Here is a 19666-nt window from a genome sequence, read left to right as displayed (position 1 = left end):
AAAGGTGAACATAGCTATACGACTACAGTTAAAAAGGTGAACATAGCTGTACGACTACAGTTAAAAAGGTGAACATAGCTGTACGACTACAGTTAAAAAGGTGCAAACTCACAATTGCAATTACAGTAAATAGTCTGTTTATCTCATTTTAGTTTATGTCCATCTCTTACCTATTGGCTGATGGACAGATATGTTTCTGATGTAATCCCTTTATTTTTGATATAGGCCCTGAGATGATTTTGCTAAAGCAGCCCAACCCAAGTATGAAATCTAACTCAAGTATGATTGCACACACACACACACACACACACACACACACACACACACACACACACACACACACACGGAAAACAGGAACTTCAAGGAAAACAGGAACTTTGTTTATTTAGATAACATATTGTAATTGTTGTTTACTTTGAAATGTTTTTATTTTTTTAAACAAGAAGTGAAATAAAGAAAACTAAGCGTGGATTAGAGTTCTGTTGCCATGGCAGTCGTCTAGGGAACATGGAGAGGAATATGATGGAGAGAGAGAGACTTGAGGAAGGAGGAACATGTTCACTCCAGAGCCACTGTAGAGACACCGCAGTTCCACAGGGTCCCCAAGCTTTGACAGGCTGGCCAGAGACACTCAGGCAAATCAAGATAATACAAAAGTTAAAATGTCAAATAAAACAAAGAATCATAACAATTACATTGGTACACCAAGATTTAGACATCCCAAAAGACATTTAGACATCCCAAAAGACATGTAGACATCCCAAAAGACATTTAGACATCCCAAAGCATATAATCTATGACACCCTTCCCCCCCTGAGCCAAGCAATCAGGGGCTTGAGGAACAGATGTGTAGTGTGTGATTGCAAGCCATTTATCACACTGACATTTACCAATCAGAAGTGGGAGTAATATCTTGCAAGTCCTTTGGCACCCCAAATAGCTACATTGCTGAAACATATTCTGAGACAACGATCTCATTATTTCAGCAGGGAGAGTGAGATGGATATGATTGTGTGAGAGGTTGCATGTACTTTTCAAATTTCCACTTGTTCAGAGTTGTGAGTACTCCCATGAAAAACACTTATCATTAACTGAAACATTACAAAAGCTTTGTGACAATAAAGCGTTAACAAGGAAAATACCCAGCCACAGAGATATATCCCATAAAGCTATTTACAGGGGTGATTATTTAAGACTGAGAAAGCATGTCTGATTGTCTGTTTACAAAATGTCTAATATTTTAATCTCAGAAATGTCAGATTTGGCCACTTTTTCAAAATCATTTGGCGCTTCTGTTAACCCAGAGTAGGTTGCATGAATGATTATCAGCACTTCAAGATGTAAAAGAAAATTACTTTGTGTTACCAGATTCAAGTGTTACCTCCCCAGATGTATCCTAAAAATATGAAAACTATCAATATAGAAATTACAAATGTGGATCATTTAGATTAATCACATGCACACTTCATCCATATGCATGGTTTATTATTCAAAAACCTTTGTATACATTTGGATCTATAAAGTGCTGTCTACTACCACAAGATGGCAGTACGAGCACATTTCTTCTCGGGCCAGATATGTACAATATTATGTTCCATATTACATTTCCAATCTAGGCCAGGGTGAAAAGTGGTTCACATACCCTGAACATATAACAAAGGTTTTTAGTCAAGTGTATTTAGTTAGATTTATGGAGCTTTAGAATGAGTGAGGTGTGTGAGTGTGTGTGTGTGTGTGTGTGTGCACGAGTGCGTGCATGCATGCGTGCGTGTGTTTGTGCATATGTGTCTGTGTGTGTTGTGCTGTACTCATGTTCAGTTATTATTTGTATCCATCATTTTCCTCGCTATCCCCAGGGAGAATTTGCTCATAAACACTGAGAACATGAGGCCCCTGACATGGAGAAGACTAGTGTTGCTGTGAGGGACCTGTGGTCATGGTGACCGTTGGTGACCTTGGTGACCTTGGCCAATCTACTCTCATTACTTCCTTGGAGACTCTAGGGCCGAAGTGGCGTCTGCAGACTGTTCTTTATGATGTGGTGCTGGATCTCTCCTCACCTCTTCATAAAGGGGCATATGACTTTCTGTCTGCCCAGAACCCTCTACCTCCTTCTACCTCCTTCTACCTCCTTCTACCTCCTTCTCTCTCTCTCTCTCTCTTTCTCTCTCTCTCTCTCTCTCTCTCTCTCTCTCTCTCTCTCTCTCTCTCTCGCTCTCTCTCTCATTCTCTAAAGATTACTAATATACCGATTTCTTGATCTCTCACTCATTCAAATTTGCCAATAGCATCTAGACTTACTCACTCACTTTAAATCTCTACCAGTCATACAAACTAGTTCTTTCTCTCTCATTCATACATTCTCACATCACACTCATTTATACACCTGCACATCTCTTCTCTCCCTTTATGTTTGAGTTCAGAAGTACTCTTTAGATTTCACACTGTTACACGCTCTCTCTCTCTCTCTCTCTCTCTCTCCTCCACTCTCTACCCAACTTTCTCAGTCACTCCCCCGCCTGCTCTCCTCCTCTGTCTTTTCCTCTTCTTTTTCCTCTTCTTTTTCCTCTTTTTCTTCTTCTTCTTCTTTTTCTTCTTCCTCTTCTTCCTCCACATTATCTCCTTGGATCTGCTTGGCAGTGCCCGTCACGCCGGATGCCTTCTCTGTTTGGCCTGCTGTGCCCGTCGCTTGGGGTTCTGAGGGGTACAAGAGATGATGTCAGAAGACGCAGCAAATTAGAGCAAGTGACTCATCTGTTCATGTGTTTGATGCCTCTTAGCTTGGACTGTATTCAGACATACAAGGAAGATGGATAGAGGACACCACGGAAATAAGGTCACTCGCGTTACACCAATAGCGCCACTGTTAGTAGTTTCTACCCTCTGTATCATTCACTTGGGCAAACATATGCCTCGGTTAGTGAGTGGGTACCAGTAAAGGCTGGTGGAGGTAGAAATCGGAGGACAGGCTCATTGTAATGCGTGGAATGGAGTGAGGAATGGTATCAATTACCAATTACCATTCCTCACTCCATTCCATGCATTACACTGAGCCTGTCCTCCGATTTCTACCTCCACCGGCCTCCCCAGCTATGTACATTGGTGCCCAAATCCTGTACATATTTGACAGATAAGTACAAGTAGGCTGTGTAATGTATGATTATGACGGCCTGTGGCTGCTCCAGTGGAATGATCTCTGACTAATGACAATAATGTGTCTTTAAGATCCCCACTCTCCCCTTGTGTAATAGTCCAGACAGATTAATAATGCGACAGATTAATTTGGAAATAACTACAGCAATAGCTAGTGAAAGTGTGTTTTAGGAGGTTCCAGGAAGGCTTTTATTGGGTAAGCCTGCCATCTGCGCTGGCAGCACAGAATCAGCATCTCTGGCCTCCAACTGGCACAGGTAGTCAGACCTTTATTAGGACAGCATGGGAACGTGTGTGGAGAGCAGTGGTTGTGAACACTGTGGCATTGTGTGGAGTTTCCTGTTGGAACAGCATGCCTCTCACCAGCAGCTTTGGTGGGAGATCTCTCCTGCTTCTCCTCCCCCTCCTCTCCCTGCCCGTGGTAGTCATCGTACTCCTCCCCCTCAAAGGGGTCTTCCAAGGGGGGGTAGACACCTAGGTGCTGCATGTGTGCTTCAGCCATCTTCTGCACGGCTGTATGCACACATACACAGGTGTACGCGACACACAACACACACACAGACAAACAACAGGAACACACAAACACAGGAACACACAGACACAGGAACACACAGACACAGGGATAGAGGGAAAGGTTGTTTTGGTTTTTACCAGGCTTCAATACTATCAAGGTTACCATGCTTCCTATACTGTAGTAGGTGTTTAAATGCATGTCAAACACACAGACAAACAAGCAGCCAGCCAGCCAGCCAGCCAAGCAGACAGACAGACAAACAAACAAATGGAGGGGTTAGAATTGCTTGTCCTTCAGTGATTTTTGCAGTAGGCACTTTACTGTGATCCTGTATTTTCTACCCCCTCTCTCATCCCCTTCTCCCCATCTGTTTCTCTCCTCTCTTTATCCCTGTCTAGCCCAGTGTTCTCCTGCTCTCTAAACAATGCTGACTCACCTCATTCTATCTCTCCCTCACTCTCTCTTTTATTTTCCCTTCCCTCCCTCTCCCTCCCTCTCTAGGTCACCTTGGTAACCCCCCCCCCCCCTCTCTCGCTCTCTCTACCCACGCACACACACAAACACACACACACACACACAAACTCCAAGGACTCACAGCATTGCGACACAGAGACAGGGTGATGTACTGGCCCAGGGTATCTGATCAGTGATCTCCTAGCAAGTCTGAGCACTGTCTCTCTCTCTCTCTCTCTCTCTCTCTCTCTCTCTCTCTCTCTCTCTCTTATTATAATAACTCTCTACACGAACCCAGAAATCCCCATTTAATGAACCTGCTCTGACAAGCTCCAAAATAATTTGCTGTTTTATGACCACATGCTCACATGCAAGTATGAAGCAGCATTTATAACTGTGTGTGTGGGTTGTGTGGGTTGCATGTGTGTGTGTGTGTGTGTGTGTGTGAGAGAGAGAGTGCGTGTGCATGTGCGTGTGCGTGTGTGTGTGTGTGTGTGTGTGTGTGTGTGTGTGTGTGTGTGAGAGAGAGAGAGTGCGTGTGTGTGTGTGTGTGTGTGTGTGTGTGTGTGTGTGTGTGTGTGTGTGTGTGAGTGTGTGTCTGCAGCTGTATACGCTCATCTGTAATCCTGGATGATCCAGAGTTGCACAGACTCACACTCAGTGTCTCACAGCTGTCACAGTCTTTAATCTCCCCCTCTCTCATTTACTCTTTCTATCACAGATAAGGACATTCAGCGCATATGGGCATAAAAAAAACACACGAATGTTTACATTTTCTAGAGAGAAACATACTTACACCCATAGATATAGAACAAATCTCTATGCTTGCACCTATGTGAAATGTACATGCACTCTTACAGTGTAAAGACACAAATGGAAGGACTGGGCATGTACGGTAATGTGCAGTGTCTGCCCGTTTGCCACATGCATCTCACCCCACGGACTCAATTTACAGAGCAAAGAAGCACGAGGCAACAAGAAGCAGTGAAGCAAGGTAAACACAGCACCAACACAGGGATAATTCACCACACAGCGAGAACATTTACAACACAGGATTACTCCCTCTCATACTCATACCTTTCAGTGATGGTGGCTGATACACGTTTGGGTTGACACGTTTGGGCTTGAGTACCCCATTCTCCCCCACCACCCACTGTTGGATGAAAAAGACGTGATCATAAACACTATGGAGCATCTACTATGCTGTACATGCCGTCATGAAGGAGGTGAGAGAGAATGTAAAGAGGTGCATATCAAGATGAAATGATCCCGCTCTTCAGAGCACTGTGAAGTTATGTAACATGCGTCCTCTGGGGCTGTGAAGCCTCTCTCTGACCTGGTGGGTAGACTGGTCGTCCTCAGGAGAAGTTTGGTCTGCCACTCTAAACAGAGTTGCAGGTGTGGGCCTTCGGCGACGGATCTAGATACATACACACACACACACACACACGAGCACACACACGAGCGCACACACACGAGCGCACACACACGCACACACACAAGTGCACACACACGCACACATACACACACACACACACACACACACACACACGGAAAGAAGAGAATTATCAACATCAGTTGTGTTTGTTTGTTGGGTCCGTTCAGAGGTGTAAACAAAGTCACATTCCAAACACCATTACCCCAAGAAACCTACTAAGCTCTTGTGTTAATTCATCATTCAACGTGTCTAAACAGTCAAATTGGAATTGAGCCTTCTGGGCACCGGCCATCTCATCAGGGGTTGTGTCCAGTTTGACCCAGTTTGACTAATGTGGATCCAGGCAAAGAGTCAAGTCTGGGGACACGCTCAGGACAGGTCAGCAGTCAGCAGTCAGACCGCGGTCATCTGAACACGGGACATCTGATTACGCCACTAGACACGGCACAGCAGAGCTATAGCTGTGGTTTGATCACTCAAAAATATCACTGCTGCACAAGAATCCAATCTAAGGCTGTGAATTAACATTTACTATATACTGTAGCACCAAGGGTGCGTCCTACAGTACATACTTACCGCACGTGAGAGCCTATGTTGAATGTAAGTGTGTTGTTGAAGCTATCTCTAGTGCCTGTGTGCGTTTGCAGATGTTGGGGACGACATGCTATTCCCTGTCACAGACTGGAGAATATTGGAGAGATTGGAGTAATCTAACCCCAGCACCAGGCCTATATCTGCCCAGCCACTCTCCTCCTCTCTCCATCCCACCTCCCCCTTCTGTTCCCTGGGGGCCCCAGAGTAGACAGACATCAGGGACAGACAGGTTACTCTCCTTGGGCTACTGTACTACAGTTCACTCTCTGTCCTAGTGGAAAACCTCCTAGAGGCGCTTCCCTAACCCATACAGGGGAGCAGGGTGATCACAGTGCCTCCCACAATCAGAGCACTCAATAGGGATAATCAAATAACCTACACACACTGACGTTATATACAGCTATAGCAGTGGAGGCTGGTGGAGGTAGAAATCGGAGGACGGGTCATTGTAATGCACGGAATGGAATCAAACAATGTGTTTGATACCATTCCTCATTCCGTCCATGCATTACAATGAGCCCGTCCTCCGATTTCTACCTCCACCAGCCTCCCCTGAGCTATATAGTGAGTCCAATTCATCTGACAGGAATGCAGAGAAGGGTTCAAGAGGCAGGATCTATAGGGCATAGCTTTAAGGCTCTAATTCAAGAGTAACCCACACAGCTGTGGACGCTTATGTACAAGTACTTATGTACAGTCCAAGTAGGTTGAGTGAAATCTCCTCTTATATATAATCTCCATAGTCCTGATAGATAACAATAGTCATAGACTAAGGCGGGCTACGGTCAAGTTATATTGGCTACAACACAGACGCCTTCGCATCAGATGAACACTGTAGGCCAGTGTGGATGGAGGGCAGTGGAGGCTGGTTTAGGGAGAAATTGAAAGACGGGCTGATTGTAATGCATGGAACGAAATGAGGAATGGTATCAAACCCATGTGTTTCATTTGATACCATTCCTCATTCCTTGTTCTTTTCTATGCATTACATTTAGCCCGTCTTCCGATTCCTACCTCCACCACAGCCTCCCCTGGCGGAAGGTCAAAGTCAACCAGGGGGAGGTGGCGGGAGGAAAGCCTCCTCTCTTAGCGAAGCTAACCTTAGCCTGCTGTTTATGGCGCTACACAGCATCCAGGAAACGGCTAAGTAGCACTTCTCTATGTTCCGTGAATTTGCTCTATGGAGTCTGTTTGTGTTTGGCCCTGTATGTGAAACTCTTCACTCGAGTTAACAAGGACAGACTGCGAGGTGTGCGTCATTGCTGAGAAGGCCAGTGTTGCCAAAGCAGAGGCTCGCTAGGACACACCACGGAAAGCTCCGGAACGTACTGCTGCAGACATGAAAACAGAGGGGTAATGGAGCATTGATTGTACCCTTATTTAGGACTCCAGAGACACACATCATAATCATGTCACACATGTCCTATATATATATATATCTCATCCCTTTTTTTCTAACTTTTTGTCTCATTCTCCCTCCCGAGGCCACTCTATCCTCTCCTCTCCTCTCTTCTCCTATCCTTTTCTCACCTCTCCTCCCTTTATCCTGTTAAGTTCCCCTTCCTTGCCTTCTTTCTTCATTCCTTGACAGTTGGATAACAACCCCACAACCCCCCTCTTTTCCTTTGTAACCTCTCTCTCCCTCACTCACACGTCTCTAACCCCCTACCTCCCCACCCCCCCACCCCCCACCCCCCACCCCCCATCACTGGAGCATGCTCTCACTGAAATCTTATGGTGCTCAGCTTGGGTGATGTCTGACATGTCTCTCTCACTACATATCTCTCTCTCCCTCCTCTCTCTCTATCTCTCTCTCTCTCAGTGGGTGACATCCGCAGGGCTCCATTTGACCCCCTCCATCTCTCTCTCTCTCTCCCCTGACAAGCTGTGTGGAGACATGGGGCTGGAGGCTGCTGCAGTGGCTTCTGCCTCTGCCTGACTGACACCTGCTCCCCTCCAGGGATGCCTGAGGTAGTGTGCACACAGAGGAGGGCAGAGAACAGGTTAGCCAGAGCAGAGCAGACCAGATGTTGCCTGGACCATGCCCATTCCTGTATCCAGCCATTAAACTGGGATGACTACTGGACTTGTCCTCTGCATCCCAGCCATGCAGAGGACTGGCTTTCCGGGGGCCCTGGTGTGACGCTCTGGAAGCTCTGGTGTTATTGAGAGAGAAAATACCAGAATAGACAGATGGAGAAAAGATGAGCTGAAAGCAAGATACCATGAAGGAGAAATTGAAGGAGACCATGAGAAGTATGAAGGGCTAACAGAGGTAGGGAGGTAAAGTAGAGAGCAAGAGAGGGAGAGAGAGAGAGAGAGAGAGATTGAATGAGTGTACAGTATTTCTACCCTTGAGTAGAGTGTACGATGACGCAGGATAATTGAGGTCATCGTGGTATAATCTAATGATTTATATATTTAGAATCTGCAATGCGTTCCCCTACACTACAGAACAGGTTAGTGGTGTGTATCAACCCTCAGTGAGTGTATGAGTGACTCAGCTCCTAAACATGGCCTCATACGGGTTAATGACCATAACCTTTAACCCTCAACCTCCTGCAATCACCGATGGCAGTATGATTGGTGAATGAGGGATGAATGACTTCATGACTAATGATTAATTCCAGTAATGTTTAAAGTCATGGCATCAGTCCATTTCCGAGACAAGGTCGTCATGTACTATATCACACAAAAGAAGGTGAATACCGGTATACATTTGAATAACATACATCATTCCTGGAAAGAGGAGTCAGAACGAGGAATTGACAAGCAACAACGCACAGTAAATACACACATACAGTTTCCTGGACTGATCGGGGATGTGGAGGCAGATCACGTATACACACAGACACACACAGACATGCTTAGACACACACACGCACACACACACACGCGCGCACACACACACGCGCGCCCACATGCTGCTCAAGCTGTCTGGGTGACGAAGGCAGAGGGGCGTATGACGGGGGAGAAAGGCCAGATGACATAACACACAACGCGACTCTTGTAATTTTCCAGCCTTAAATCGCCCCACTTCACCCGTTACATAAGACCATCTCTGACTTTCTCATTTACGCGAATCCTGGGCCACAGCGTGAGATTACTCTGGTGTTATACTTTATCCCCCCCCTCCACTCGCCACCCGCGCTCCCGCTCTCACTGGCAGATATTGTTCAGCATCATTAGGATCGCTCCCACTGTTCCGTCCCTCTCTGAGGCTCCTATTCAACGGGGCTCTTGATGAGTTGTCACTGAGCCACTCAGGGGTTCCACAGGTGTGTGACTGTAGGCATCCCCATGGGACACCACGTCTCCCACGGAGCCTGTAAGGCAAAACACTAGAGAGCTTAATCTGGGAGAGATTTGCAGACTAGGGAAGCATTCGCTTCCCCCGGAACGCACTGTGGTTCGTGAGAGGACTGAACATTACAGTTTAAAGTTGATGGTGTGTGAAGTTGTAAATGTGTTGAAAAGCTGTCTGTGTGTATGAGAGAGAGAGAGAGAGAGAGAGAGAGAGAGAGAGGGAGAGAGAGAGAAAGCAAGGGCAAGAGAGAGAGAGCAAATCAGAGCGAGAGAGAGAGAGAGAGAGAGAGAGAGAGAGAGAGAAAGGGGGGGAGAGAAAGGGAGAGAAAGGGAAAAATAACACTTTGAACACATTCCTCCCTTTGGACCTCTCTTTCTTTCATTCTCTTTAAAGGCTGACGCTGGAGGTGGTCTATGTTAGTAGATACTATGGTAGTCTGCATACTATGGTATTCTAATCTAGGGGCATACAGGGTAAAAAGACTCTTGACCCAGCCAACAGTGCCAAGACCTGCACCAATAACTACACTCAATGCCACAATCACTAATCTCTTGAGCCTTGGCTAAATGTTGGCTTTGCATTGCTGTGTGTGCGTGCGTGCGTCCCTGCGTGCGTCCCTGCGTGCGTGCGTCCCTGCGTCCGTGCGTCCGTGCGTCCGTGCGTCCGTGCGTCCCTGCATCCGTGCGTGCGTGTATGTACGTGACCATGTGTGTGTGTGTGTGTGTATGTGTTTGTGTGGTTAGCACCCCCCTCTGTGTTACCAACTGGGGTGCTGGTCTGGTTGATATGGGTCTGCTCCCCAGAGACAGTCCCCTAAGAAATGGCAGCTCATGGCCCGACCTATTAAAAGCAGCACTAGGACAGACTAAACTAGATCTGAGGTCCCCCAAGAGACCCTGAGGAGAGAGAGACTTTTGCTAGCTCTGATCAAACAGAGCAGAGCTCTACACAATACCAGCCTGCTATCTCCAGGGGGCGTCACTGTATCCATCCCCACTGCCAACACAACACACCCTGCTACAGGCCTACCCCCCTGTTAGCCCTAGGGGGCGCAGTCCTATCCCCCAAGTACAGGGCACGTCATTACATGCACACTTAAAGGCTTTAAAAGCACACACAGAATAAATATCCGAAAGTACGACATTTATTTTGTCCAAAGAGCGAGTTAAAACAATAAAATAAAAACTCAAACGCACATGAACTAATTAGTGTCACCTGAGTCAATTAGCAAGGAACCAATCACAGTATACACAAACAATTAACTGTTAAAGGTTGGGACTGAATTTATGACCGAAGTTTGAAATGGTCATGAATTGAAATACAAAATACACACATACCACTTGCTCATCGATGTTTCACAGACATGTTTATACCCAGAGTCCAATGTCTCAAGTAAAGGAGGCTCTCCTTCACAGAGCCCAGCTCCCTGAGACAGAGGTGGAACGGAAGCCGTATGGGGAACATTCCGTCCTTTCTCTTTCCCTCTAACGATCTGGCCATAATTCTGCCCCTCAGACAGATATAGATTTCAAAGTGATAGATATACAGTGGAGGCTCCTGCTCACACACAGGCAACTCATCCATCGCTTGGGACGACTACAGTACATACAGTATGCAATAACCCATACACTTAGGGGGAACCAGACACACATACATACACTTACCAGTTATGATATGTATGCTCCAACTGTACACTGTCAAAGCCAATCGAAATTCATTCAGATCTCTCTCTCTCTCTCTCTCTCTCTCTCTCTCTCTCTCTCTCTCTCTCTCTCTCTCTCTCTCTCTCTCAGTCTGTCGGAAGCAGGTCAATACTCTCTGTGCAATATCCCCTTCTCCCATCTGCTTCTATTCTCTCTGTTTCTCTCCCTCTAACTAATCCATCCACACTTCTCTCCCTGTCCCATCACTGTTTAACCCTTTGGTCACTGCTATGCCCATCTCTGGTAGAGAGGCCATAGCTGCGCATTCCATCCCTGCATTACAATGAGCTCATTACAGGTCTCAATTAAATCCAGCAGCAGTATCGCCCCCCCCCCCCCCCCCCCCCCCCCCCCCCCCCCCGGTCTGTGTCAAGCCCTGATGAGATCCATATGAAATGAAGTGGCTGAACCTTTGGGGTTCTAAGTGCTAGAGTGCTGTGGGCCCCAAGTGCAATAACACAAGATGAAAGTAATCTCTCTCTTTGTGCACTGAGATTCTTTTTTTTTATTAAGAGGCATTAGCAACGCAGCAACACTTATACAGAATCAAGAACAAAAACGGTGGAGTTTTTAAATCTCTTGGTTATGCTGACATGGTTTGGAAACTCAGTTTTAGACGGGGAAAGTAATTAATTTTTCAGAGGATGGATAACAAAACCAGGGGCAAATAATTAACTCCACTCTCTTTGCTTTTATGTCTGGTGCAAATATTATGAGCTTCATAATAATAATAATAATTATTATTATTATTAAAACTATCAGGATCAGGAGTTCTGAAGGTAGAGCTTTTGAGCACTCTGAAGGTTCACAATGTGTGTAAACAAACACCCGAAGGGGGGTCAGAGTATCCCCCCACTGTCTGCACACATCACACCCACCACGCCTCCTCTCATAAGGACAGTTTTTTCACCTTTGTCTTTCTGTAATAAATAGATCTACATCATATACGCAGCCAAAGGCCATTTATCAGACCTATCACCTGTCAGAGGCAGTTATGCTAATCTGACTACAGTACCCAGGGAGAAGACCCTGTAATGCCAGCCACCATTTGCTGGGCTTCAATCAGTAACTGCTACACGCAGGACACATATGGAACGACCTTTGACCCCACCAATGGCTAACTAAACAAAAAGATGATCAGGAGGTAGCAGCTGGAGGGTGTAACCCCAGTTTCTCCAGTTACCCCAAACAGAGAACGTACCTACTAACAGTATGATATCATACAGGGTATGGTTATCGATAACATTGCTTATTCCATTGCATGCATTCCAATGAGCCCGTCCTCCCATATCTGCCTCCACCAGCCTCCACCAGCCTCCACCAGCCTCCACCAGCCTCCCCTGACCCACTTCCACACCCCCCTACTGCTTGGTTAATTAGTTGGTAGCCAAGGGGAAACCTGTTGTGTTGAGGATTGAGAGCCCTATCAATCAAACCTCCTCTAGTGACGTGCACAAACTACAGGTGCAGAGATTATATTTTTTTGACAGACAAGGAGTGAGGGAAAGGTTGTGATTGGAATACCTAACAAACGTGATCTGCTCAAGAGGTTAAGAGTCAGGTCGAAACACAGGCTACTGAACCGCAGATAGATAACACATCACAAGAAATACATGACCCATCAAAAAAACATTGAAAATGCCCCAAAGCCATGCCTGAACGAGTTCATGTTATATGCAGAAAAACACTCATCCACTCAATGCTGACAGTGAGAGATTATGACAGGAACAACTACAATAACATGATGCCATGCCATGCCACGCCCCCCCCCCCCCCCCACACACACCTTCTGTGTTGATAAAACAAGGACCAAACCAATTAAATTTGTTTTGAGTCACACTTCCCAGACCAATGGACCCAGACCAGATGATAGAGACTAGGCTCCTCTTGGTCCTGGTGCTGACCCGGCATGATGCACCACATCCAGCGTCCCCGAGCCCCCGCCCACTGCAGTGGTGGTTATAGTGCATTCATGACCAACTCAGAAACTCCCATCTGTGATCTCGGACCTCTGAGTTCGGAGCATTCAAGTGATTTGAGGTTGGAAACTCCAAACAACATGAACTCCCGCAGGTGATGGCTAACATTGGCCAGTTATACCACTTTAACTTTCCATTTTGCAAGTTTCCAACTCTCCACAATGTATCTCATGTAAGAAAACAAGCGTCTGTCTGTATTCAACAGCTTAGAAACACATGGTTGCTAAATCCTGCCATGCTTCCTTTCTTGTTGACGTTACGTCAGAGAACTACAGGTTGGAAACTCAAAGCTCAAGGAGGATCCTAGAGTTTCCAACTTGTCATTACAAGTCAAAAGGATTCTTCCTCACTCGGAGCTCGAGTTTTGAATGCACCATTCATAATAGAGATGAGAGATCATAATCCCCCCTCAGCTCTCACTCCATCAGAGATAAGACTGCCATTATCATAGCAGAGGGCAGAGCCTGGCAGAGTGGCAGTAATGGAGGAGAGTGCCCTTAGTGTGCCCACGTGAATGACTGCATGTGGGCACGCCTCCATAACTGGCCCTGGAATGCGTCATGTCAATGAATGCACAATACTGACACAACATCTCTGCTGATATTATGGCCTAATTCTATAAGTCAACATGTTTGTTTTCTGCTGATTGTGTGATGATAAGTGGCAGTGATAGCTCGTATTTAGAGTGCTGTTACAGTGGTGGATGGATTCATTTACATCTACATTTATGGTATTTAGCAGACGCCTGTATCCAAAGCGACTTACAACAAATACATTTGATTTGAAATACATCGGATTCATAGCTAAAAGGCAACAGGGGACTCTGTTTGTCATGACAACAGGCTGGGTGGATATTATATATTTCAGCAGCACATGCTTGTGTAACGTCATCAACGAGCCCACATGCTTCTGTTCTTTGGTTGATCTTAAGATGTGTATACTGTCATCAGGCTGCAGATCGTTCTGCCCACGTTCAATATTTGTGTTTTAGCTGTTTATACAACACATGCAGACACACACACACACACACACACACACACACACACACACACAGGTATGAGCACATACAGACAGGAGAGGCTGTAGTCTGTATGTCAGACTAACAATCATTCTACCTGGGCCTACAGTCACAGACATACAGGCCACATAACAACATTGGTGAAAGGGCACATGCCAATGTACTCTAACCTTTGATTACGAACAAACTAATGAACAAACCCTCATGACTATGATGCAAGAAATATAAACCCACTGCCTTCACTTGTCTGTCTCTAAAACAGAATAAGATATCAGCACTAACAGATACTGAACTGAACTTTCGATTTGACCATTGTAAGAGCAGGTACTGTACAGAAGTAGTCCAAATAAAATGGCATGGTCACAATGGGTGAAAGGAGTCGTAAGGTCACTTCCTGCTAAGCTGCTGTATGAAGACACAGACCTCCTAGCCCATGCGTCTCTGAAACCATTAACACAACAAAACACTGTGACACTTACAAACAGGGAGGAAAATACATCTATACACACATACACATACACACCCATATCTAATTCTTTGTTATTACCAACAACTGTTGTAAATAGTTATTATGTTGTATGTCATAATGGACAGCCCTTTGTGCTTTAATTACATTCCAACCAGTCAATGTAGCCTAATATATTCTCTTATTGACAATGCAAATACCATTAAGTGTTGTGGGTGCCTATAAAGGAACATAGGCCATAGCTTTGGTTGTTCAGGAATTAATCATAATTCCAATGGTATTTTCAATCATTTGCAACATTCCATTATGAGGGATAAACTGCATAAACCCAATTTGTCAAACTGGATCTAGAACACATTCATGACACACACAAACACACACACGCACACACACGCACACACACATTCTTTATGCCATCCAGTGAGGTGTTCTGGTTAGAAGTGCATGTTGACAGTCCCTCTTGATCAGTAATGTTTACCCACAAGCACTCACTGCACCAAAGGTCGCTGTGTGACGTCTAACCAAAGTGAGGGGGGTGAGGAGGGTGAGGGGGGTGAGGAGGGGGGGAACAGAGGCCCTCTAATCTCCCTACAGGTTTTCTTTAGATTCGAGCTAAAATAGGTGCCTGGATTATTGCTCTTTGCTGCATGTTGATATCAACGGCCCCATGGGTGATCTATCAATCCATAGGATCAACGTGAGAGGATTACATTAGAATGGAGTGGAGAGGGGGGAGTGCTGTTGCGGTGTTTAGTCCACACACCAGCCAACTGTGAGTGAATCAGATGCAGCCTCTGCAGGATGACCCTAATCTCCCTCCATTATGCACATTACCCCACATCATTTACAATGCATGGGGGAATACTAGAGGTAAACGCAGCAATGTGCTATCTGATTCAATATCAGCTGGGAGGCAAAACTAATCTTAGATCAGCATTTCTACTCTAAGACAGTTTATGAATGCGGGCCCAGATCACACACGTCCTCTAGAGAGACTTCTCACTATGAAGATGTCTGATGCTAAAGAGAGGCAACTGGGAGCCATTATGGCTACATGAAGGGTTGGTATCAAAGGCAGACTATTGGGGGGTGTAGAAATACAGCAGCCTACTGTATGCCCCTCCGGAGAGTACCCACAACCAGTGGACCCGCTGGGAGTGTTTTGTATCTTGGTCTTGGTGTCTAATTGGTCTGTGAGTGTGAATGTGGCTGTGGGGCATGAGGCTGTGCAGAGTCACGTCTGGAATATGAGGCAGGGCGTAGGTGTGAGATAGGAGAGCCGCTCTCACATTTGCATCCTCCTGGCTAGAAACACACACATTTACAAATGTGTGAGCGCCTATGCAAATGGCCCCCAAGCACACAGACATTCCGGAATTAAAACTGACCTTTCAGAGGTGTTCTGTGAGGGAGGCTATGTAACGGTGCTGTGTGCAGCTGTCATGGCAACAACTCTGCAGTCATTGTGACGGTGCTATCACTCTCATCGGCATGTGGTTGTTCACAGTGTACTATAAGTAGTTGTAGACCAAATAAATTGAGATATACACTAGTACATTCAGTTGTGATAATAATTGGTGAATTTATTAAACCAATTTTCCCTCTGTGTGTGTGTGTGTGTGTGTGTGTGTGTGTGTGTGTGTGTGTGTGTGTGTGTGTGTGTGTGTGTGTGTGTGTGTGTGTGTGTAAATAAGCGTGGGTGTTCATAATTGCTGTGGATATCTGAGAATGAGCCTCTTTAACCATTAACCATGCCCACTCCCATATCCCTGGGGCCCCACACTCAGCGCTGCTTAAATTATATACTAACACACACAAAAACAAACACACACACAGTATACACACACATCCTTTCTATTTCCCACACTCCCTTTTCTTGTTATACTGCCAGTGTATTTGATATAACCTCATAACTCTCATTCACTGTTCCCCACTCAGAATTCAGCTCTGACCAATTCACCTGAGCCTCTATTTACACTCACTAACACTATACTAATACTGGGTAGGGCCTCCCTTGTTCTCCAAACAGCCTCAATTCTTCATGGCATTGATTCCAAGATGTTGTAAACATTCCTTTGAGATTCTGGTCCATGATGACATGATTGCATCACACAATTCCTGCAGATTTTTCAGGTGCACTTTCAAGCTGTGAATCTCCCTTTCTACTACATCCCAAGGGTGTTCTATTGGATTCAGATCCGGTGACTGGGAAGGCCACTGAAGAACACTGAACTCATTGTCATGTTCATGAAACCAGATTGAGACGACTTTTGCTTTGTGACATGGTGCATTATCATGCTGGAAGTAGCCATTAGAAGATGGGCAAATTGTGGCCATGAAGGGATTCACATGGTCCGCAACAATACTCAAATAGGCTGTGGCATTCAAGCGATGATTGATTGGTATTAACGGGCCCAAAGTGTGCCAAGAAAACATTCCCCACACCATTCCACCACCTCCACCATGAGAAGGTGTACAGGTGTTCCTAATAAAGTGTTCAGTGAGTGTAGATATTAATGTTAATGTAAACCTATGGAGTGTTTAGAGGTGTATTTAGTGTAAAGTAACAGAACTGCCCCCAAATAAACCAGATAACCCCAAACATCCCAAATAGAGGAGGGAGACACACCATGGAGAGGGGGAGACAGCAGTCCCGCAGGGGGCAGGGGCAGAGAGTAAAGGTTAGGGGGAAACGCTAACAGAGAGAGACCTCACCACAAGCTCTGAAAATAGGGGAGTTGAGCAACAAGTTCCTCTGATAAACAGGAAGAAGGAGATACAGAAGATAAAAGAGACAGCACATAAAAAATTGACTAAAACTCAGAGAGAAAGAGCGTGAGAGAGAGAGAGAGGTGAGGGGGGGGGGGGGGGGGGGGGAGAGGACCAGGGCTGAACCAGAGAGGGCTATGAACGGAGGGTTAGAGGTTGAACACCTAAGATACGTGAGTGGTGGGTCATGCCCTTGAGTCTGAGACCGGCCACCTGATCTGATGTAGCAGGTTAAAGGATGGACACCATGCAACACTATGAGCTGTGAGAGCGCTATAGTATGTGGGAGATGTGTAACAAGGACAGCTGCTGAGGGAGCTGACACCAGACAGGTGAAAGAGAGAACAGGTTGTGCCTTTTTCTTTCGTAGTCGTCCATACAGTCTTCTCTCTCTGCATCTCAGGGGGATGAGCGACTGGCCTCGATCTAACAAGGCACCAACTAACTCCTACTTTGACCCACTTTCTCCTGGACTAAAATAAAACGTACCAGCAGCAGGGCCAAGGAGAACGATCAGGATTGGCCCACCTTAACCTGACTACAGGTGTATATGCACACACACACACACACACACACACACACACACGCACACACACACACACCTTGGCACAGAAGACTGCGTACGGTTCCATCTGGTTACATACAGTGTGTTTGGCAATGGCAACAGAGCGGAAAAGGGTGGGGTAAGACAGGGACACTGAGAAAGAGAGATGAGAGTTGGACTGAATAATGAGGACAACATTTTGAGAAAAAGAGAAAATCTGCCAGAAGGACACATTTCAGTCAACTGTGTAATCATTTACTCTGTTCGGGAGTTCTGTGGCAAACTATGTTGAAGGTTATGGCTGCCAGCTATTCACACAGGATTAAACTGGACTAAGTCAATGGCACACAGAAACTAATTCAAAATGAATTCAATGGTGCATAGTTAAACAGGCCAAAGATGAGCTGAAACAGAGAGTAACCCAAAAGGGAAATGTGATAACACACTGTTTCTCAATCACGTGGCAAAGCCAGATAGAGAGAATCAGGCCACAGAGCAGACCCAAAGAAAAAGAGATGAACACTGAATCCACAGTGAAATGGTGGTTGAGACGGCTGGTGTAATATGGAACTGTTTGACCCAGTGTGTCACAACACAAGTTCCAGTTCTGACCCTGGTCAACCAAGCCAAGTGAATACAGAGACTACCTTGAGCTGTGCAGTTGACTGGCAGAACCACATGTACCACAGAGAAGCTAACCACACTTTTAACGTATACAGAAATCACACTATGTACACATGCTGGACAGGACATGGCCAACACACACACAGAAAATGGTGAACACACAGATCATTTTACACACGCACACACACACACACACACACTCACACACACACACACACACACTGTACACCCACATCTCTACTAGCCCATCTATCACTGACCATCTCCACTTGTCGGGGGTCCAGTTGGGTGGGATCGGAGGACGGAACGGCAAAGTGGATCTTCTTCCTCTCCTTGGTCTCCTCCCCGACCTCAGTGGACGCAGAGGGGTCCATGGTTCTGTCTCCCACCGGGGGGGTCACTCACTAAGCTCAGCTGCCTGGAGGAATCTCCCACTGCAAGGTAGTCCTGATTCTGAAGGGTCTCTCTCTCTCTCTCTCTCTCTCTCTCTCTCTCTCTCTCTGCCTCTGTCTCCCTTCAAAACAAATGAACAGATTCTCTCTCAATGTTCACTTTGTTTATCTTTGTACCTTTCCTCTTTCCCTCTCTGGCAGATATTTCTCCTCTCCACTAACTCTCCAGTTCCTTCCTTTCTCTCTCTCTCTCTCTCTCTCTCTCTCTGTCTCACACTCACTCCTGTTTGACCGTGTTTATCTCCCTCTCTCTCTTCTCTCCTCCCTCTCTTTCCCTCGTTCACAACCTGTGCAGCAAGAGTGAATGAGACACGTCCTTAGATCTGGCAGGGAGAGAGAGAGGGGAGGGACAGAGGCATAGAGGGGGCGGAGAGAGCCAGAGTGAGGGGAGGAGAGAGGGAGGAGGGAAGGGATGGAAGGAAGGAGTGGGTGGGGGGGGGGGGGGGGGCAATGTTTTTATCTGAGGTTGATTTGTAATCAGAAAAAAAAGATAATCTCATCCCATCAGTTGAGCCTCTTTTGGCCTCTATTTGTGAATGAGAGGGAGGAGTGAGAGAGAGAGAGAGAGAGAGAGCAAGGGGGGACAAATAGGGAGGGAAATACAGAGAGGTGGATAGAGAATGGAGGGGGGAAATATAAGCAAGCAATAAAA

At 46.0% G+C, this 19666-nt stretch overlaps 1 protein-coding gene across 1 annotated transcript; it reads right to left on the bottom strand.

Moving 5' to 3' along the window:
• Positions 1 to 358: 358 nt before the first annotated feature.
• ppp1r1b (protein phosphatase 1, regulatory (inhibitor) subunit 1B) lies at positions 359 to 19322 on the bottom strand. Its single transcript, XM_083676909.1, has 5 exons — positions 18823 to 19322; positions 5457 to 5540; positions 5198 to 5273; positions 3517 to 3666; positions 359 to 2697 (listed from the first exon to the last, which is right to left on the bottom strand). The coding sequence occupies exons 1-5, from the start codon at positions 18934 to 18936 to the stop codon at positions 2504 to 2506; spliced, it is 618 nt and encodes a 205-aa protein (XP_083533035.1). The 5' UTR covers positions 18937 to 19322; the 3' UTR covers positions 359 to 2503.
• Between the last annotated feature and the right edge of the window lie 344 nt (positions 19323 to 19666).

The sequence above is a fragment of the Argentina silus genome (assembly GCF_951799395.1).
Source record: "Argentina silus genome assembly, chromosome: 9".
In the NCBI taxonomy this organism is placed as follows: Eukaryota; Metazoa; Chordata; class Actinopteri; order Argentiniformes; family Argentinidae; genus Argentina; species Argentina silus.
The sequence above is the reverse complement of the archived record's forward strand: the minus strand, read 5'-3'. Positions and strand labels throughout refer to the sequence as shown.